This window comes from Arvicola amphibius, chromosome 13, assembly GCF_903992535.2.
Source record: "Arvicola amphibius chromosome 13, mArvAmp1.2, whole genome shotgun sequence".
Classification (NCBI taxonomy): domain Eukaryota; kingdom Metazoa; phylum Chordata; class Mammalia; order Rodentia; family Cricetidae; genus Arvicola; species Arvicola amphibius.
The window spans coordinates 1,821,584-1,844,640 of NC_052059.1; the positions used below are offsets into that span (position 1 = coordinate 1,821,584).

At 41.3% G+C, this 23,057-nt stretch overlaps 1 protein-coding gene across 1 annotated transcript in view; it reads right to left on the reverse strand.

Moving 5' to 3' along the window:
* Positions 1 to 23,057, reverse strand: part of Pcca (propionyl-CoA carboxylase subunit alpha) — a 293,212-nt gene that overhangs the window by 259,155 nt on the left and 11,000 nt on the right. Inside the window, 3 exon segments of the mRNA XM_038310358.1 lie at positions 9,762 to 9,830; positions 9,927 to 9,974; positions 14,150 to 14,227. Of these exon segments, the coding sequence (XP_038166286.1) occupies positions 9,762 to 9,830; positions 9,927 to 9,974; positions 14,150 to 14,227 (195 nt within the window).

Below are 23,057 nucleotides of genomic sequence, written 5' to 3' on the forward strand. Positions count from 1 at the left end.
TACGAGGCAATCAGATAGCCCAAAATAATGTTCCGGTCTCAGAACTCTTGACCCAGAAGTTTATGTGCCTCTGTCCCACACAAGGTAATATGGTGACACGGTGACTTGGTGACTTGCCACCAAGGCTGACAATCTGAATTCAAACCCCAGGATCCACATGACAGAAAGAAAGAAATGACTCCCCCAAGTTGCCCAAGTTGTCCTCTGACCTACTCTCTCTCTCTCTCTCAAAAAACATAAAATTAAAATGCTTAAATAATCACAGTTGAGAAATGAACATCTTTAGGACTTCCTACACCTACCAGGCCTTTCTTCCTTGACAAGCCTTGACGGCTACTAGTGAATGAGGTTTCAAACCCCTCACAAAGGAAGTGACAGCTAAGTGAAGGGTCAGGACTAGATGATAAAACATTTCAGCATAAGGACCTGATCATTAATAAGCAATGAGAAACCAAAAACAGAGCAGTGATCATCATCTTAAGTCCTCTATTTCTGGTTTCTGCAACAGCATGCAAATATTAGAAACCTGGCAGTTCCATCTGGGCCGTTCCGATTGGAAATAGTGTCCAAGCATCCAGGTAGAGATGTTGGACACGCAACAGGGAACTAAAGGCACAGCTGAGTGATGGGGTGCTTGCTTTACACGTACCAGGCCCCAGGTCTGGTCTCTAGCACAAAAGAGATCGGGAAACAGAGAAGAAGTGGCCCATAAATAGAGCACAATAGTTACATCTTCTTACCCGACACCTCTCTCCCGCTGGAGAACACCATGAGAGCAAAAAACGGGGTTCTTCCCGGTCACTCTTCACACTAAGCCCCAAAAATGCACTAATTAAAAAACCTAACCCTCAAGGGTCAGTGATGACATGAACTTTAATCCCAGCACTCAGGAGGCAGGGGCAGGTTCGAGGCTACCCTGATCTACAGATCGAGTTCCAGGACAGCCAGAGATGCACAGAGAAACCCTGTCTCAGAGAGAAAAAAACACAACACTCAAAATAATGAGCTGTACTTTCTTTGTAAGGAGAAAGGGACTTTTCACATAGTATTGAACGCAGTGGGCTAGACTGGAAAGAGGGGCCACTGAAAAGCAACACGGAATCTGAAAGTAGCTCCACAGCTTACCAAATGGATAGTCCTTGGCAGCGCACTGCATCTCTGCAGGCATTGGACCCAACCTAAATCCAATGCACTTGCATAATTCTGTGCATTTCTATCTAGCACACTACAGACACCATGTGATAAACATAGTATTGAATTTCTAGTGTCAACTTGATCACATTAATAAACATCTTTGGGTGCATCTGTGAGGAAAAACCACTGAGGCAGAAGGAAGACAGTTGGATTGAGTGACACCATCCCATGGACTGAATAAAAAGAGAAAAAGCCCTCTGAGAACTGACATTCCCCTTTCTCAGAAGGAAGGAAGAAAGGAAGGAAGGAAGGAGGGAGGGAGGGAGGGAGGGAGGGAGGGAGGGAAGGAAGGAAGGAAGGAAGGAAGGAAGGAAGGAAGGAAGAGAGAGAGAAAGAGAAAAAAAGCCACTCCCACTAACATGCTGCCCACTCCATGATGGACCGTGTCTGTCTGAACTGTGAGCCAAGATAAAACCTTCTTCTCTGAAGTTGCCTTTGGCCAGAAACTTGGGACATAGGATTGAGGAAGGAAGCTAACACAGCATATATGCAGTGATGCTGAAACAGACTGCCACCACATCACGCTGCCCGACAAACACGGGAGCATCACAGCAAAGTCACACTGTGTTTTCTAATATTTGAATACTTTTTCCAAGAGGTAGTACTTCCAGTCCTCCTTAAATAGATACTCAGAGGAAAAATGAATCCATGATTCGGTACTATTTCACATCACAAGGTATAACAACATTAAAATAAATATGTTTCCTTTAATTATATCATTCAAATTCACTGTGTGTGTATATTGCTAGGGATCAAACTCAGGGTGTCTTGTTCTAGTTAGGCAAACCCAACCACTGAGTAACATCCCAGCTCCCACTTCTTTCGACCTGTACAAAGTGCTTTTGGGAATCTGCCTTTTATAATAATGGGAGGGTTTGTCCCAAGACCTTCTTAACTTCTTGTTAATAAGAATTTCTGCTGCTCAAGCATTGATTGGTACAGCGAACAGAAGAGCAAGGCTGGTGCCCTGCTGGGCTATGGAGCTGCAACTTTGCTGTTCGGGTTATGGGGCAATAACAGGAATAATAATGCTGTCCTTTTGTATATACTGAAAATTTAGGAACAAACAAGTAAAATGTTGTAAGTCTCTTTGGGGTTTTATTTAAAATCTGGTGAGCTCAGGACATGTTGCTCTCCCTCCAAGAGCATTTGCTGAGCATTTGTGAAGCCTTGGGTTCAGCTTCCAGCACAAGAAGAGAGGCTGAAATGTTCTGTGAGACGGCCAGGTACATAAATATATAAATAAATCTAATAATTCATATGTGAAGATATTAATACCAAGGTTTTTCTTCTGTCCAGATGCAATTTCTGCCCAACTCCTGAATAAAGTCACAGTCCTTCTTCACTGGGATGACTGGTTTACCCTTCACGCCAGGGGGTTGAAGCCATCAATCATTTAAGCTGCTGCGCTGGGTTGTGACAATTTAGCCTGCTAAGCTCACAGCTCCCAAGGGAGGGTGTTGGTTGCAAGTTTAACTTCTGTTGCTGCTGACCACTATCTAATGGACTTTAATAACAACGACCCACAGGATAACACTTCGTTAGCCATAATGTTGCCTTAATTACATTAATAAATAAAGGACACAGTTTGGTACAGAGTTTTATTAAATTTGCCAGTGTTTAAAATTTTCGAAAGACTGTGTGTTCATCTGTACAGTGTCACTATAAATTTGTCTACAGATAGATACAGTTTGCTTATGGACTTACGCTGCATTTCAATTTATTTTCTAAAGGAGCTCAATTTATTAGCTCCATTTCCTCAAAATCTGTACATTTCTAACTGATAGTTTCATGACAGATGGCTCTAAGCATGCTGGGCACAGAATGGGTTTACCTGGCATAAAGAGACCACCCACCACAGCAAAGGGGGGCCCTACCCCCATCTGACGCTAGAGTGTTTTCATGGCTGAAAAAAATTACTGCTTTGATTTTTCCATAGCTTCGTGTATTAAATATTAATTGCTCTCTGAAAATGTTTGAATTATTTTTCATCTTGAAAAATAAAGACACATAAATTTTAGTTTTGAACCCAAGTCATTTATGCAGTAGCAAATAAGTCAGAGTACTCATGATGAATCTAAGAGGCTAAGCAAAACAAAAACAACAAACAAACAAAACACCCATCTTAAAAAGAAAAAAACAGAAGAGAAGGCTAAGCAAATTCTTAAAGGACTCTAAAATTAGAGATGTACTCTGGCACATTAAAGGAAGGGGTGGCTACTTTAAAATGCAACCCACAAAGCAAACACAATTGACACAATTCTCTATTTTTATATGCACAAAGCAAATTGACGTTATTTTGTTGAAAAATAAGAGAGTGATAGCTGAATTCAGCTCACATACATAGTGAATTCAGCAATAATTGTATTTTTTTAAATACACAACCTGACAGGCACTATGGTAGATAATAATGAATCAGCATGGGAGCCATTTAATACACTTCTTGATTAACTCATTGCCTGTCCGGTTAGCACAGACATGCTTACATGTCATAATCGTCATAATTCCCATCACCCCCACCGCTAACACCCCAGCACCTTGATTAGTGCGCAGCTCCCAGACGGGCCATTGCTAATGCTCTAACTCTCTTCCGACTCCTGCCACTGTCCTGCAGGATCTCCAATTAAATAGAATGCCTCTGATGAGCCGTATTAATGTGAACAAATTCCTGCCAGGGATCCTATCCTATTCCGTTTTGCCCAGAAATGTAGAGGAAGTAATTTAGCTAAGCTAAGATAATCAAAACATTTAAAATTGAGAGAGTATAATGTTTCTGCAGAATAAGTTTTTCTAAAGATGATAATAGCAGAAAAGAAAAAAAATGTCTAAACATTGCAAATGCATTTTTCTCCTGATTAGTTCTTCATTGAAAGGTCTAGTGTTTCAAATTTGCATAAGTATATACAGTATATTCCTGATCTTAAAAGGAGACTAATGGCTAAGTTTTATGAGAAAAGTGAACAAGTTTTTAAGTAACTATGCCATTTAAAAATCCCTTGATTCACTAGACCCAGAGGTCCTGGACTGTAATAGTCCCAGCTACTCACTTCAGCCCAGAAGCTTAGACAACACAATAAAACCTCATTCCAAAGTCCCTACTGCCACCCCCCACCAAAAAATGTCAACAGCCTTCTGACTGATTACCTAAGTGCAAGAACTAAGCTAAGTTGATGGAACTAAGTCCTCCCTTCCCTCCGTGTGCAGTACTAGAGCAGCTTCCAGGGGTTTCGGGTGGCCTTTACATTGCTGAGCAAACTCTTCACTGAAGGATGTCAGCCATAAACATCTGTTTAATACTGATAAATAGAATAATCTTGGGTCTAAACATTAGGAAGTGTTATGACCTACAAAGACCAACTGGAAAACATGGATCACAATGGCCAATATCTTAACATATCCTTTAGTAGTCAAGGCAACTAGAGAATATGTTTCTTACAGGGCTGGCAAGATAACCCAGTAAGTAAAGAGACTTGATACCAGTTCTGATGCCCAGAGTTCAATTCCTACTCCCCACAGGGCAGTGGGAGAAAAGACTCCTGCAAGGCATCCTCTGACCACACACCTAATATGGTGCATGCACCAGGCCTGGAGAGATGACTCAGCTGTTAAGCATTGGCTTCTCTTCCAAAGAAGCTGGGTTCAATTCCCAGCATGGCCCACAACTGTCTGTATGACTCCAGTCTCGGGAGCTCCAACACCCTTTCTGGCCCTTGTGGACCCCAGGCACACATGTGGTGTAGACACACATGTAGGCAAAGCAATCATACACAAATTAATTAATAATTTAATGTAATGATAAATGTATGTAAAAAGAATATGCTACTTAACTATATCACCTTAGGAATAATACTGGTAGCGCCAAGCCTGAAATTCTCGCCACCAGAGAGGCTGAGGCAGGAAATCCTGTGAGTGTCAAGGTTTTCTTGGACTACAGATAAGTTGCAGAAAAAGAAAAAACTCTAACTCTTGTCCGGTTTGAAATAATGAGAAATATCCTGAAATCATCTACAGGGGATGCTCGTGACTGTTACACTTCAATTGTATCCATCCTGACAGATACCTGGAGTAAAGCTAGAGATGAGCATCCCAAGATACAGACATATTACTTCATAATGATATATATTTAAAGAAACGAAAAAAAGCTATTCCAACAACTTCCTAGAGTGGTAAGTGTTCCCCTCAGGTCTCCTATACCACATCCTACAGTAATGTATTCCAGTTCCATTTACCTGATCATTACCCTCCGGTTTGTTCAGCTGGAACCAGCATACACTAATTACCCAGGCACCACCATGTCCCATTTGTCCTCGGCTCCTCCCCAGCCAGCAGGGGAGCATTATCAAGGGTGGGCATGAGGAGTGATGACTCCCTCACTGTACTGTCAATCACCCCAGAGTACTCCCAGGAAACACCACTCCATCTCATTACGGAATCCTAAGGCTGAAACTCAAGCACCCACCAGGAATCACACTTTAAACAGCAGGCTGCTTGGGTAAGATGTGAGTCACCATGAATGGTTTCCTGACTTTAGGGTCCTGTTTCAAAGCTATAAATATCAGATATTGCTCATTTAAATTCAGCATGACTGTACACAAAGCAATAAAATGGGAGTATAGAAAAACTACGGCCAAGGGTTGAAGCACAGAATCATTTTCCTCATTGAAATGAAGAGTCTTCACTTTTTAAATTTAACCTTGATTAAATCTTTAGTTTAAAAAAAATTAATTTCTAACTTTAGTGGTTTAATAAAAATATTTTATTCATTTATATGAAAACATATTTTTGATCTTTTTACTTAAAATACAAGGAATGAATGGATGCTATCTGAGAGTATTTGGAACAGAAATATGACAGTCTCTAAACAGTTTCTGTACTACTCACCAAACTAAGGAAGTTACAAGTCACTAAAAGAATTAAAAAGTTCTGATCCCTTCTCTGAACTACCTGAAATCACGGCAAACTAACAGTGCTGAGATGTCCCTTCCTTGACTTGTAAGTCAGCAAAATAATGATGACGCCCTCATTCGCAAGTCAAGAAATTCTCTCAGAATATCAAAGTAGCCTCTGCTAAGAGCCGGTGTGTTTATGCAGATCTGTCTCCTCTTGTGCTAACATGAGGCCCTAACTTACCCCGGCTGTAGAATGTGCTCTCCCTGTCAGCTTTCCTAGGACCCTGCTAGGACAGCAGTTCTCAACCTGTGGGCCAAGACCCTTTTACTGGGTCACCTAAGACCATCTGAAAACAGAGATATTCACACCAAAATTTATAACAATAGCAAAATTATAGTTTCGAGGTAGCAACAGAAATAATTTTATGGTGGGGGTCACAGCATGAGGAACTAACTGCATCAGAGGGCAGCTGCGCTAGGAAGGTTAAGAACCATGGCTCCAGGCCATTCTTCCTCCCATATTAATGCTTTCTTCAATTTCAAAACAAAAACACTGTGTTTACTAAGGCTTAAAATGAAAAGCATACAAAATAACTTAGAAATGATTAGCATTTAAAATACTTAGTTTTCTGATATAAAATCTGGAAGTCCTCATTTAGGTCTTAAAACTTTGATGTTAAGTTCAAATCACAAAGTTTGCAGACTGGAAACTCAAGCTCACTTTGCCTTCATTGTCCACTGTCTACAGCTCTTGTCTTAGTGCATCACCTAGTACATCTGAAATGCTATCAAGTTGCCAAAGTTAAGGTCTTGAGAATGAGATGACCAACATCAACAGATGCATCAAAAAGGTCCCCAGCCCCTCCACATGTGAGGACACAGCTAAAAACCTTCATCTCTTTATGAGGGCAATTCCTAAAAAGCAGGAAGGAGACCCACACCAACCGCCAAACCTTCCAGGTCCCTTACCTTGACTTTCTAATCTCTACAATTATAAGCTAATTTTCTATTGTGTATAAGCCAGCTCATTTATGGTACTGCGTTGCTGCCTTTTAAACAGAATCATCAACCAAGGAAGAAAACAAGACTCAAACATCTAAAATCAGGAATGAAAATGGAGCCATTGCCACGCACCTCAGAGAAACAAAACAGTAACAAGGAAAACCGTAAACAACTTCATACCAATGAGCTACAGAGCAGACGAAGTGGACAGAGTCCCAGACACAAACAAATTCAAATAACAACTTCATACCGATGAACTACAGAGCAGACGAAGTGGACAGAGTCCTAGACACAAACAACTTCATACCAATGAACTACAGAGCAGACGAAGTGGACAGAGTCCTAGACACAAACAACTTCATACCAACGAACTGCAAAGCAGACAAAGTGGACAGAGTCCTAGACACAAACACATTCAAATATTGACTAGAAAATAACAACAGAGCATCTGGAGTCAAAGAACAAATAGCCACAGAGAAGCCAGATCCAGGCCTCATAGATGAATTGCACAAACGCTTAAAGAGTGCCAACGCTTTGCACGTGTTCCCTGCGAAACAGAAAATGTTTCAATCCATGAGGCCAAGGTAACCAGTTTTCTCTCTTATTTTGTTTTGTTTTTTGTTTTTGATTTTGTTTTTCAAGTTATCTGTATAGTCCTGGCTGTCCTGGAACTCACTCTGTAGACCAAGGCTGAACTTGAACTCACAGAGATCCACCTGCCTCCATCTCCCAAATGCAAGAATTAAAGGTGTACACCACCCCACCCACCCTGCTAAGATATCTTAATACTGACCAAAGATAGAAAAACTACAAAGCAGTGTCCTCCAAACTAATAGACAGTCAACTCAAGGATGCTTCCAGTTAGCTTCTGCCTCACAAAGAAAGCAAGAGAATTTATATAATTCAGATGATAGGTGTTTGGCTAGCAGGCACAAAAGCCCTAGGTTTGATCCTCAGCATGCAATGAACTGGGAATAGAGGCACATGCCTATAATCTCAACAGTTGGGTGTTGGAGATAAGAGAATCAGAAGTTCAAGATGAGTACAACCTAGGCTACAACAACAACAACAAGACAATTTTGAAGAATGCATTGAGCATAGAAGGAGTTAGCTCAGTAATTAAGAGCACTTGCTGCTCTTGCAGAGGACCAAGGTTCAGTTCCCAGCGCCCACATCACAGTTCACACCCATCTATAACTCCAGTTCCCGAAATTCTGATGCCATCTTCAGCCATGTAGGGGTGATGTGGGATGTCCTTCTGTATATGTGTTGCTTTTATTAGCTAATCAAGCTGCTTTCGCCTATGGCAGGGCAGAATATAGCCAGGCTGGAAGGGATAGAAAGAGAGAGTAGGAGGGGTCTAGGAGACACCAGGTAACTGTCAAAGGAAAAGGACCTTAGGAACCTTAGGAACCTTATTGGTAGGCCACAGCCTCATGGCTATACACAGATTGATAGAAATGGGTTAATTTAAGATGTAAGCACTAGCTAGGAATATGTTAGAGTCATTATCCAAACAGTGTTGTAATTAATAGTTTCTATGTGATTATTCAGGTCTGTAAGGCGGGGAAAAGAACAAGCAGTTCCTGCCTACATAGAAGCATTGCGCAAACATACATGCAAGCAAATACTAATATATATAAAATAAAAATAAATCTTTAAAAAATAATAAAGTAGCAGTTCTCACATTATCTCATTATTACCACATGAGAAATGAAAATTATTACTACTGAAATCATCAAGTTTTAAAAAATTAGCAAGGAATCAGGATCAATTTTTTTTTCAAATCAAACTATATATACAAAACCAATTTAACTGCTTTTTATTAGAAGATATTTTGAACACAACCATCAAATAAATTATGTAGCTAACATTTCTTTTCAGCAAATTAGTTTGCAATTCTTTCACTTAGATGTTTGAAAAGGAAGTTACAATAAGACAGAATGAGTAACAATTTTGAATAGAACACATTTTTAAAACCACTACACTTTAAAGGATCTTTCTAAGTTCATTACTAAACTACAAAAGTGACATTATCAAAAATAGAGCAAAAGGACAAAAACCAGTGACTTAAAAGTACAGCTACTAACATCTCAGTCCACAAAGTTCTAACACTCTGCCCTCTTTTCCCATGGGATTTCTTCCTACTCACTCATAGTTCATTGCTGCTAGAAAAGGCCTGCTGTGTTAAAGACGACACCTAAAATTACATACCATTCACTGCTTTATGCTATACCTTCTTTTGTTCAGATCCAATCAGCATTGGCCTATCTCTCATTTATCAAACTTTCTGCTGAATGCATTAATGCCTTTAGGAAAGATTAGAAACGACAGCATTCCCTTAGTGATCCAGGAACTATGCTGGGAGATGTTCATAAGCGGGCACTGTGCAAACAGCCCATCCATCTGCCAACAGAACTGTCTTGTGCTTGGTTTTAATCTATTTGCTGACCAGCAGTAAGCCTGGCCACCTTGGTCTGCAGCATGAGGGGGGCAGGGATAGTTAAGACATTATAATACTTCCATTGTTTTTGTGTTGACAGTGAACAATTAAATAGTTTTTAAAATTGAATACACCTTTTGCAAGTGAAGGAAAAACAAAGCAAATATCCTTTCATTTCTAGACTAATGGAACCAAATTAAGTTCTGCCTGAAACTAAGTAAAAATATACTCACAGAACTGGCGTCAACATCACTGTGAATGGCAACTGTCTTGATGCCCATCTTCTTGCAAGTTTTAATAACCTAGTCAAAACACATCATGTGTTAACCGAGATCTATATGCAAAGGGGCTTTAATCCATTTCAGAGAAAAATGAAAAATAATTCAAATTTTACTCACCCTACATGCAATTTCTCCTCTGTTAGCAATGAGAATTTTATCAAAAGTCTGACAAGAGACAAAAAAAATATTACTCTTACTTTAAAAAAACAACAAGATTTTTCCACAATTAACAATAAATGTATGTTTCTAGTAAACAATTACTCTCTAGAGTAATATTAAATACTATAAATAATATGTTCATTTACAACCAGAAATCAATTAAATTCATCTGGTTTTCTGTCCCACCAGGTCCCACAGCCGTTCAGTCCCAAATAATCACACAAAGGTCTACATTAATTATAAAATGGTTGGCCCATAAGTTCAGGCTTTTTATTAATGCTTATAACTTATATTAGGCCATAATACTTGTCTGTGTTAGCCACATGGCTTGGTACCTTTCTCGGCAAGGCAGTCACATCTTGCTTCCTCTGTATCTGGATGACTACTGCAGACTGAATCTTTTCTCTTCCCAGAATTCTCGTTGCCCTGCCTCTACTTCCTGCCTGGTTGCCCCGCCTATACTTCCTGCTTGGCTACTGGCCAATCAGCATTTATCTAAAATATAAGTGACAGGGTACAGACCATTATCCCACAGCAATCTGGTAGGCTCTGGCCCTATAATAACTTGGTTAAAGCATCAATTGACTAGGTTAAATTATTTAAATAACCAAACTATACTGGTTACCACAGAGAAACATGTCTACTATATTACAAAGTCCTGGATTCCACTCTCAGCACTTGCTGTTTTTACAGAGGACCGAGCCTCAGTTCTCAGCGCCCACATGACAGCTCCCAACCATCCATAACTCCAGTGCCAGGGGACCCAACACCCTTTTCTGACTTCCTTGGGCACCAGGCACAAGGTGCACATACATACATGCAGGTAAACACTCATACACAAAAAATAAAAATAAAATAGAGTGTATTCTTGTATCTTAGGAAAGACACTGTTTTAGCCTACATTTGGAAAGCTTAAAATCTCAACACTGGAAAAACTTCAGAAGTCTTGATTTAACACACACGGCTTATTCTCCTAGGCAGCCTGAGACCATCCTTGCTGCTTAAACTGGTAAACTCTTAACTTAATGAAACTTGACCCAGTCAGTCTTGATCACAGAATCCACTCACCCAGGCCCCATACTGTAAGGTCATCTACCTTTCGTTGTTCAAATGGTCACAATAAATTCCTGTTAAACAGTACGTATTTCCCAAGAAATGTGGTGCACTTGAAACAGTCCAGTTTTAACCAGCATCACACAGACTGCATCATCACTGCTTGGTTACAGGCTAAGCAACCGTTGGCACAAATATGCAGTATAAAGTATTACCAAATCTTAAAGACACAGTAAAAGTCCCTCTTACTTCCTGTTCAACAGTGGCTCTAAGTCAGTCTGGAGTTGCCCAGCATGGAAACCAACATTTCCGCATGTTCTCCTACCCTGGATTCCCAGGAAGCAGAGCAAAGATCACGGAAGCAGCTACCACAGAAGCCTGAAGGTAAGCACACTCTCAAAGAGGGTTAGCGCTAGTGACTGCTTATGAAGGGTTAAACTCTCCCACTCTCACAACTGAATTTAGGTTTCAGGTCTCTGAGAAGGGCAAAGCAAGTGTCTCTCCAACAAAGGGCTATTTATCCACACTGCCCTTCCATTCTGGGTCTAGGGAGAGAAACACAGAAGGCCTAAACCAGCCTCAATCCACCAGCCCCCTTCTGAGTCATGTCCGGACTTGCCCAAGCTTGTGCAAGCACGTCTGTCTCAAAATGATAAAGACTAAACCTCAACCAATTAAAAATATACTAATGTAACTGCTGCTGGCGTAACTAATTACGTATGTGATGACCTGGCTGTCCCTCACTGTGCCTGAAGGAGCCTGCTGCATGCTCATCTCAGGGTGGTCACCATTTGGCACAGGAGAACGGCCCTGCATATGCTGGAATATTAATAAACACCCTTTGCTTTTACATACGATTTGAGTCTGGGGTCTCTTTCAGCATTTCCTCAGACCCTTACAGTACTCATTCCTACAGCACCCACGCCAAACTGTCTAAGCAGTAAGAAAACTGTGTGAAAATCAATATTTGCATTTGGCACGTCTTCTATACTCATAAACTGTACAAATTCAATATGGATCATCACATCAATCTTCCAGTTATAAATTTTCTTTTAAATAAATTATACACATAGATACCTCAAAAACTTTTTAAAATTTATGTATTTTATGTGTATGAATGTTTTCTCTTGAATGCATATGTATGTGCATGCATGTGTGGGACTGGTACCTGTAGAGGTCAGAGGAGGGATTCAGATTCCCTGCAAGTGGAGTCACAGATGGTTCTGGGATGTGAGGAACTGAACCCGGGTCCTGTGCAATAGCAACAGGTGCTCCAGCCCCCTCAGAAATTCTAAAGCACTGAAGATGCGCCCTGGTCCCTGCCCCAAAGGCAATCTCTTCCAGAATGCACCATACAGGAGTAAGCTAAGGCCGACCTCGCCCTCTGCACCAGCAATCAGCACCAACTGATAGCAGCACTGCATGAAGACAGCCAACAGGGCTAGGTGTTAGCGTGAAGCAGTGGCAGCAGGACTAGGGTGTATAAAGGCAGGCACGCTAAAGAAAAGGAGTCGCCCTAAAAAGCTACAAGGGATTTTTAGTTTGGCCTATGCATTTGATAAAATAGGGAGCTTTATGAGACTAAAACACCAGCTAAGGAAAGGACTCAATACCACTTAAGGAGCAAAGACGTTATGTTATATGTAGAGGACCACAGCAAAAGCAGTACTCTGAAGAGAAACACCAACGCACAACTAAAACCGAGGAGCCTGAAGGCAGAGGGGCTTCTGGGGACCAGAAGAGGGGGGGACAACTGTGGGCTGCTCTGTAGCTGCGCTAGAAATGGCACAAAGTTTCCTAAAGGTTTTGTTTGTTTGCTTGCTTTATTTTTATTTATTTATTTTTTTTAAATTATTTTTGGTTTTGGTTTTTTGAGACAGGGTTTCTCTGTGTAACAGCCCTGGCTGTCCTGGGTCCTGGAACTCACTCTGTGGACCAGGCTGGCCTCAAACTCACAGAGATCTGCCTGCGTCTACCTCCCGAGTGCTGGGATAAAGGTGTGCGCCACCACCGCCCAGCTCCGAAGCTCTTCTTAATCATCCTCTCTATGCCTTTCCTTCTTTCCTCTGTTCTTTGGGCTTCACCAATTGCTACCAGGACTCTAGGCCACCATTTAGAGACCATGAGAAGGAATGAGCTTGTCAAGTCTCCAGAGTACTCCAAGAGGAATGACAGGAACTAGTGGGACGGTCCAAATCCTACACAGCATTGATGTCAGAGAACACCGTGACTGCCGTGAGTATGACAATGCAAGCACCCTAGGTTGCGCCATAAATGCCACCTGAGGTCAAGCTTATAAAGACACCCCCACATGGTGCTGGCCCACACTAACTTGGGGCCACTCAAACCTCTTGCTCTCTTCCAGACAAAGCACCCTCAGATTAAATCCTTATTTTAATGAATATACATGAAACAAGTTGACACGTTAAAACTTAAATCTTTGTAGGGACAAGCAGGGCTGCACATGCCTGTAATTCCACCACTGAGAAGGGTAAGGAAAGAGCATCTTGCGTCTGAGGCCACCCCCGGCTACATGATCAGACCACATCTCAAACAAGGAGAAATACTTGACCGTGCATACTTCTACAAATAGATGCATTTTTATTAATAAATAAATTTCTCCCACCTTAATTTTGGCCTGTTATGAGTCCCTAATACAATGATGAGTAAGGAAGAAGAAATCAGGGCTTGGAGGAAGGCTCAGTTGGTAAAGCACCACGTGCAAACTCGAAGACCTGAGTTCAAATCTCTAATACCCACAAAAACACCTGGGCATGGCCAGTGGGGCACCCGCAACACCAGCACAGTGAAAAGTAGAAATGAGCTTGGCCACTTGGCGCCCTGACCAGCGCAGGAGAGGTGGAGGTCCCTGGGCTTGCTGCAGGCCTAATCGCAGGTTCAGTGAGAGACCGGCTCAAGGGAGTTACGTCAGTGGGACACCGGGTGTCCTCCTCTGACCTCCACAGGGACATGCACACAAGCACACATGCACACACGTAAGAGAAGAAAAGGAAAAGGAAGCCTGTGATACTATCAATAAAATTCAATCAGTCCACTGAACACGATGCGGCAACAAGAAAGTAAAACCACTCTAACTTAGCTCTTGAGAGTATTTGTAAAATACTCACCTTTTCTTGAGGGTCATGTCCCACAGAACTGAGGCTTCGTGACACCACAAGGCACTGCTGTGAATAGACAGGAGCACGCTATTAAAAAACAGAAAAAAGTGAAAACAATTAAATTCTTGCGGGTTTTACCTTTTTTCAGAGTACTTCTTCAAGTTTCCTTCTACCTAAGATTTTCAGTCTGTATATGCAATGCTAAGAACATAGCTTGGTTATCAATCAAAAGGAAACCATAACTGTAGACTTGTCCCTTTGACATGTGAGAGGAACCAAAGGTGTGAGGAGAAGAAAACATGAAAACAGGGTGAGGGCAGAGGGAGGAGCACACACCAGAGGGGGGTGACCCACCAGAGGGGAGGGTGACCCACCAGAGAGGGGGGTGACCCATCAGAGGCAGCCTCTGAAGGGTGTAGCAAGTGTGTGTTTCGGAGGAAGAGCACCCAGCTAATATTATCAAGGGCCTGTGTACTGTGGCTTTAAGGTGCTTTGATTTCTCAATTCTAACAGTGACTAGTAACAAAAAGAAAGGTTCCTTTTTTATTTGCTGAGTCATTACTTTTTTCCAGCACACAGGGATTTGATGGATAAAAGTCTGAAAATAATGAAGTTCACTTCTAGTGTATTTTAACTATTTATGGAGAAAATATATCTTAATGCCTTAAGACATCAAGAAAATAAATAATAAAAATTGTAACACATATGGGATGGGATCTGACTATTGTTGGTTTGGGTTTGGTTTTTGGTTTTTTCTTGAGAAAGGGGCTCACTGTGCAGCCCTGACTGGCCTGAAACTCAATATGTAGACCAGGCTGGTCACAAACTCTCAGAGATCAGCCTGCCTCTACCTCGTGAGTATTAGAATTAAAGATGAACAGTAAAATGAACAAAAATAATTAATTAATTAATTAATTAAGCACCAAAAAAGGTGGCCACTATCACATCCAGCTGAATGTCCTTAACTAATCTTTCACAGCTGTCTTTCACATGTCTGTGCACCATTTCATGCTCTGTTTATGGGTCTGTTTCAATTCTACATCCATTATTCAAGTTGGCATTTCTTTTTCTGTTTGTTATTCAAGACAGTGTTTCTCTATGTAGCCCTGTGAGACAGAAATGATGGGGGGAAAGGGGTAAATTAGTAAACTGACTTTAATCCAAAAAACAACTGTTAATTTTAAAGTATTTTACATTGGTATGGATTTTAGCTTATTGATACAAATTTAAAGTTATTTCTGTTATGCTGTATATATGTTTCTACTCTTGTTTAGGATATTGTGCTTATACAACTTATTTAAAATGCAATATATAACTAAGAAATACAGATTAATAGTCATCTATAATAGCAAACTTATACTCCTGTTAGGTTTCAAAGGTCATACAGGGATATAGTTCAGATAGATAGGCAACCTTCAAACACTTCAAAGACTTACGGAATATGGCATTCAAAATGTTTTAAGAACTTAGACTTTTCTCGACAGTGAGACATGACTGCTCCTGGTAGCACCAATTACTTCAAAGAAGATGATGGGCAGCAAATAAACTCCATATGGAGTTTGTTTTCTTTATGACAAAAGCTACCCATGTGGGCAAAGAAACTGCCCTTGCCTCAACTGCTGACAATTACTGTCAAACTGGACCAGCAGAGCGCAAGAAAGGTGACTGCAGAACTTTGCCAAGACAGATAGGGCAGCCCTTCAAACTTCCCTGCTTCACAGGAAAGTCGACCAGACATGCTGGGCCTGTTGACCAAAGATAGATGCCCAATAATTGCATTTGAACTTTGTCCAAGCAGCTTGAGGTGCCTATCATAAGCTAACATTTCACCCCCTCCCTCTGAGGACTTTTTTTTTGAGACAGGGGTTCTCCCTTTACCTTTGAAGCCTGTCCTGGAAATCACTCTGTAGGCCTCAAACTCTCTCAGAGATTCCCCCCTTTTGTCTCCCAAATGTTGGGATTAAAGGCATATGCCACCACTGCCTGACCACTTCTGGGGTCTTTGATGGAGTTGAATACCTGATAGTCATAGTTAGTTTTTCTTAGTTATGAGCTTATTAATTAAAGCCTTTACACCACTACCAAGGAAAGAACAAAACGGAAAGGGGAATGAAGATGACTGTATTGTGTTCACATCCCATTACAGACAAGACCACATTTCATTCTCTTTCTATATTACTGCAAATTCAGCCAAAAAGCTGAATCCTACCAGTTTCTAATTTTTCAAAGGTCAGAGGGGCTAGAAAACTTTATTTTTAATTCACTGAAGTTAGAGCCTATTGAAAGTGATGGCTTGGGTGGAAAGGGGGTGATGTACCAAGAGGTCCTCCCAATCCCCTCCATGTTCGGATAAAAATTCAGCCATTAAACTTTCAAAAAGTTAGTAAATATTTTTTTTTAATTTATTTGTTATGTATACAGTGTTCTGTCTGAATGTATGGCACCAGACCAGAAGAGGGCATCAGTTCTCAATTTAGATGATTGTGAGCCACCATGTGGTTGCTGGGAATTGAACTCAGGACCTCTGGAAGAGCAAGCAGTGCTCTTAACCTCTGAGCCATCTCTCCAGACCCCAGTAAATATTTTTTAATGGAAAATACATTTCAAAGAGCTGAAAAAAAATCAACCTTTTACTGTCCTCAGTTAGTTGAACCACTACATAAAGTTCAACGTCACACACAAACTTAGTAACAAAGATAATATTCCTTTCTTAAAAAAAAAAAATTGCAAGATAGCCTCAACCAACTCTAAAAACAAACTGTAAGAATAAACTAAAAACAAACCTCAAATGCAAAAGCTAGCTGGGCATTTCTCCATGTCTGCTGGGTCACATATGCAGTGAACTACACAGCAGCCCTTACAGCTTCACCCATGGAGCAGAAGAGCTGGCATGCTGACCAGCTCTCCCTAATACTACAGCCACACAGTGGTCTACTGCAGCGCTGTGCCAACCTACTCTTTTCAAAATAATGCTATTTTCCCCAGGCATGGGGGCACAAGGTAGAGGCAGGCAGGTCTCTGAGTTACAGTGGATATAAGGACAAGGTCTAGAATACAGTTAGGAGTTTTACCGGCTCAGGAAACCGGCAGTATTGGGTTCTCCCCTAAAACCCATGATCTCACTAGCTACACGTAATTATCTGAGTTCACAGTGCTAGACACCATGGGTCCTCTCCAATTGAGTGGGTCTTAAGTCCAATTGGATGACTGGTGGTTACCCCAGGATATAAGTGCTATTATTCCATCTTCCAAAATATCTCATGTAAGGCAAAAACCACATGGTATCTTAAGTCACTAACAAATCAAGCGTATTGGGGTTATGGATGCAGCTCCTAGGCTACTTAGCATCCACAGGTGCTTACCTAGCATTCATGAGGGCCAGGTTTCAACCCAAAGCATACAACATAATGATATTAATTGGTACACTTCATTTCTGATGAGAGAAATCAAATGTATCACATTTACTTCACTTAAGAGAATGGGAATAAATGATGATACTTTCTTATAGATTCCAAATATCTTTGCAAAAAGCAAAACTTTGATGAGAATTTACCAAAAGAATAGTTTTTAAGACCTTGCAGTAAGAATTTCTAGACTCCAGAATACTTAGCTATTACTCTTGGGTATTTATATTTCACCCTAGGAACTGACATGCTTACATGGGAGGTGATATGCCAGTCTGTTCAGTGCAGCATGAATAGACAAAAAAGTTTGCTGCTTATGAAGTCGATAAATAAAATGTAGTACAGTCATACAGTGGGGGACTCTCTAGAAGCTAAGTACAACAGACTAAATCTATGTATTAACTGCAAAAGAAGAAAATTATCAGGAAAGAAAGTTGAAGTAATGACCATATTAGAGTGACTCCCGTGTGAATTTGACTAAAACCAGCTTATCAACCCTACTACCATACTGATTATAGGAAAACACTTTTCTCTAAAACCCTAAAGCATTAATTTTGGGGACATTTATCAGTTCCCAGAAGTGGTTACTGCTGTTGACATTAAGAAGGGAGCTCTACAGAAAGTAAACTGTAGCCAAACAAAGTAATTAAATGATACAATCTGCCGGGCAGTGGTGGCTCACACCTTTAATCCCAGCACTCGGGAGGCAGAGGCAGGCAGATCTCTGTGAGTTCGAGGCCAGCCTGGTCTACAAGAGCTAGTTCCAGGACAGGCTCTAAAAAGCTACATAGAAACCCTGTCTAGAAAACAAAAGATACAATCTAAATATCCATTTTTCTTTAAAACAAAAGCTCTCTGGGAGCAAGGAACTGAATCTTGCATTTGGGGGAAGAATGCAGCTTTCCACACAGGAGAGGAATGACAGCGCCTGAGGACCAGCACAAGCTCAACCTCACAGCTTTTTCAACTCAAGCCACCCATTTAAACAAACGCTTCTCTCTCAGGTAGAAAACAAGAGCCTAGCTGATTTCCCCCCAAGGTTCTGCACAGACCAGAACTGCTATTATTCAAAATAAGAACTTAGTCCTAGTACACAAGAGCCACCAGGGGTTACAGAAGACACACAATTTATTCTAACAACACAACAGCCAATATGGTGGAAGCACTATCAGTGTTGAGCCTCTATGACAGGAAACAAACAGAAAATGCACAAGAGCTTATATAATTTTGAAAATGTGAACACGCATTATTCTAAGCAACTCTCAGAATAAAAACCTCAGGTGCACCACACTCCATGGGTCCAAGAACAATGGACTTGGTTAAACTTGGCTCGAGAAAAGAGAACACTCCAGAAACCTCTAAGCAGCTAATCTCTGAAGAATGTTTGAGCCAACTAAATATGTGTATTGTGTATTTACGCTCAAGAAAAAGATCAATAATGTAAAACTAGACTTAAAAACACCTACATCACACAGTTCAAGAATTAACCAAATCTAATGCAAGTTACTCATGAAATAATAGGAGAAAATGTAATAGAATGGGTAAGTGAGCACCATGGTTTAGAATCTTTTCATGCCTTGAAAGCATTTGGCTAAAAGATCTAAGAGGCTGTATTTTGCCAGTTTTGTATGAGACAGATACACACAGAGAAAATACAGTTTGTAGACATATGGAGTCACAATAGTGCAGCCCAGCATTTGAAAAAGTATGGATGCCCTGGTTAGTCAGTAACCAGAGATTGGAATCATTAACGGTGACAGAACTACCCAGGAAAAACAAGAGGCTAAGTGTGCCAGTCTTCCCATTCACAGTCTGAAACTGCTGGTCTGAGCTGGTTGGGATCTGCTCGTTCACCTCCAGCAAGAAAGACCTTCACAAAGTTTGAAAACGAAGAGCCAAACTACACACAGGGCCTAGGTTCAATATCCAGTACCACACAAAAGTTTTGAGGAAAAACTTTTAAACAACGGTGAGAACTAGCACGGACCAAAAGAGGAAGACTGAGGTGTTCCCAGGTGGCATGGCCATCCGTCTTTCTCCTCGGAAAGGAAGAGTCGCTGTATTCTTCATTCCTAGGGAAGAAATCAATGCCTGCAAACAGCATGGTCACAAATGTGGCATGGCCGTCAGGCAAGGCATGAGCTGATGGGTTCTACTGCTTTGGAAGTGAACGACATGGAACAATGCACTCCTATGGGCCTGAATCCACCCATAAAATGTAAGTCACACTATCTCCCTAGATCCCAAGAGACTTGCTAATAAGATCAGATGAGTCTTCACAGGCTGCCAAGTGTGCCCCAAAGGTAAGATAACACGCAAAAATTCAAAGTGCCCGCTTTGTCCGCAAAGAACCACACCAAGCCACTTAAGAACTGCCAGAAGAGGGCTGGAGAGATGGCTCAGTGGTTAAGAGCATTGCCTGCTCTTCCAAAGGTCCTGAGTTCAATTCCCAGCAACCACATGGTGGCTCACAACCATCTGTAATGAGGTCTGGTGCCCTCTTCTGGTCTTCAGGCAAACACACAAACAGAATATTGTATACATAATAAATAAATGAATAAATAAATAAATAAATAAATATTTAAAAAAAAAAAAACTGCCAGAAGAGTAATGTTACTCATTGATCAACTACCACCTGGACTCAGATTCCAACACAGGAACCAATCTCAACCCTGATACTTCTCAAGTGCAAAGGAAATGTCTTCATGTGCAAACCAAGTTATTCCTGCGAAGAGCACTAAATAAGAGCATGTTTACCCAATGCCTTTAGACAGGTTACAGCAAGTTACAGACAGAAAGCAGGAAATAAAGATCCTTCTTTTGGGTTGGAGCTGTGTCTCCCTGTGAGTAAAACTAGCAATCATCCTGAAGAACAATTCCCACATTAGTCCTACCCTGACTAAACCGTGTAAAATCCCTGCAGTAGCACTCAGGTGCATGGCACACAAAACTAAAACAATTCTGGAGACAAGCTAACTCAAAGAAACAAAGGCACCTTTGCCAAGGCAAGAAACACAAGCTGATGTTTCATGTCTTCATGTCTTGGTGAAGGAAGGTCAGCTCCTCTGAGGACTGACTTCAGCATTTCCACAGACCCCCATGGCCTTCTGGGAGATCCCCCTCTCTAAATGGGAGTCTGGACTCTGTCGACACATGGCTCTTCTTTCAGGCACACCCTGACGGCTCACCTCAGTACCCATCCTGAGCAGAACAGCTCACATTTGAGGATAGTCAAATCTTGAGATCCTCTGGCTCTGCCTCCACTCTAAGCTAGAACATGAAGAAATTATACACTTGATGGAGCCCCAAATATACTCCAACTCAAAAGCTTTATCTGCCCTCTTAGACACGGGTAGGTGATGGTAATGCCATTCCTCCTAGGCCACCTGTAGGCAGACACCCAAGGTCCACGCAGACCCTTCTCACCAAGCATAGTAGTATAGTATAGTAGTATAGTATAGTAGTATAGTATAGTATAGTATAGTATAGTATAGTAGTATAGTAGTATAGTATAGTATAGTATAGTATAGTAGTATAGTATAGTATAGTAGTATAGTATAGTATAGTATAGTAGTATAGTAGTATAGTATAGTATAGTATAATATACCATGTTGACCTCCGACGCACAAAGGTCCATTTGGCTCACCTTTCATTTAATCTTTTCATTTTTCCATTGAAATACAAAAAAAAGACCCCAGTATTCCATTTTTAATGTTTTAAAAATAAAAATTGGTCTTTTTCCTTTGTGTGAATGTATGCATAGTGTATGAATGTACATGTTTATGTACACATGTACACACAAATACACATACGTGTGCGCATGTGTGTGGAAGGCAGAGGGCGTCACTGAACCCAGGGCTGACTGGCTGGTCTGGCTTTGCTCACCCAGCAATGGGGTTACAGTTGCACACCATGTCAGATGCTGGAGAGACTAAGGCAGTTTCTCGTGTCCACGCGGCAGACACATTCCAAGCCACCTTCCCAGCTCTAAATGTCAATACTGATTCCACTTCTTTTACATTTTAAATACAAGTCCTCGTGGCTTTCACTCCATTTGTAACTCTGACCTTACACAGTAGGACAACTTCACAGCCCTGATCTCAAACTGCAGAATGTATCAGAATCACCTGGAAGGATTGCTGAATACAAGACAGCTGGAGTCATCCCAGACGCTTGGCCTCTGCAGGTCTGGAGAACTGTAGGAGACTTGCAACAAGCTTCCAGGTGACTGTGGTGCCACACTGAGAGCCACTGCTCTACACGCATCCCTGAGGGTAAAGTAGACACCAGTCTCCAGCCAGGGCGGGCTGCTGGCTTAATGTTTCCTCCCGTTCTATCCTCTTGACCATACCCTACCCATCATAAGCCCTACAGCTCCTATCCAGAGAACCACACCATCCCACCTCCACAGAACTGTTTTCACACAGCCACACAACCAAGTTTACAGCAACCAGTTAGAGGTAAAATATCTCCCCTTTAAAAAAGGAAGGAAGAGATGGAGGGAGGGAGAGAGGGAGAGAGAGAGAGAGAGAGAGGGAGGGAGGGAGGGAGGGAGGGAGGGAGGGAGGGAGGGAGGGAGGAAGGGAGGAAAAAAGGAAGGAAGGAAAAAAGGAAGGAAGGAAAGAAGAAAGGAAGGAAGAGCAAATAACAAGTTAACTCTTAAATTGCTAGTTGCCTTTTGGGTTTTGTTTTGTTGATGGTGTTGTTTTGTTGACATACTAAAAACAGTATGAAAAACCCAGTATCAAATTTGCAAAGTCACATGGGTATTCCACCTGGGCAATGCTGAGATGATACTAGACAGACTCTTGCTATGTAGCCCTGACTGCCCTAATATTACAATGCAGATCAAGCAGACCTTGAACTTACAGCAATCCTCCTGTCTTAGCCCCTCCAGTGCTTAATTTACAGGCAATAGCGCCACCATGTTGGGCTTAGAATAAGATCTGTTTATCCTAAAGAATTAAGTTTCCTTACTCAAAGATAGGGACAGCCATCTGGTCTACTACTTTCTTCTCTTTCAAGACTACTATAAAAATCAATGTCATTTTGGACCTGAGAGACATAGTTGTCCTTTCTCCTTTTTATAACTAGGTTTATTAATGGTATGATAAAAGCACTGAAGATTTATTTGACCGGCCAGTCAGTCTAGTCAACCAATGAAGTCACTAGGTTGTGCTCAGGTCTCTGTACTTAAACACACACACACACTCACACACACACACACACTCACACACACACACACACTCACTCACACACACACACACACACACACACACACACACACACACACACCTTTTCTTAAGTTTGAATGAGACACTCCAAATAGTATTTGATCCAAATAGATCAAGATGCTCCCAGACGCCATAGATTATCAAATGAAAATCCAAGTGCTGGGGCAGGCTACAAGTTATTTGTTAGGAAGTATTCTGAGAACCAAAATAATACAGGTTATTGCTGCTGCTATTAGTTTGCCCGTTAGAACTAAATGGTCAGATTCTATCGATGAATAC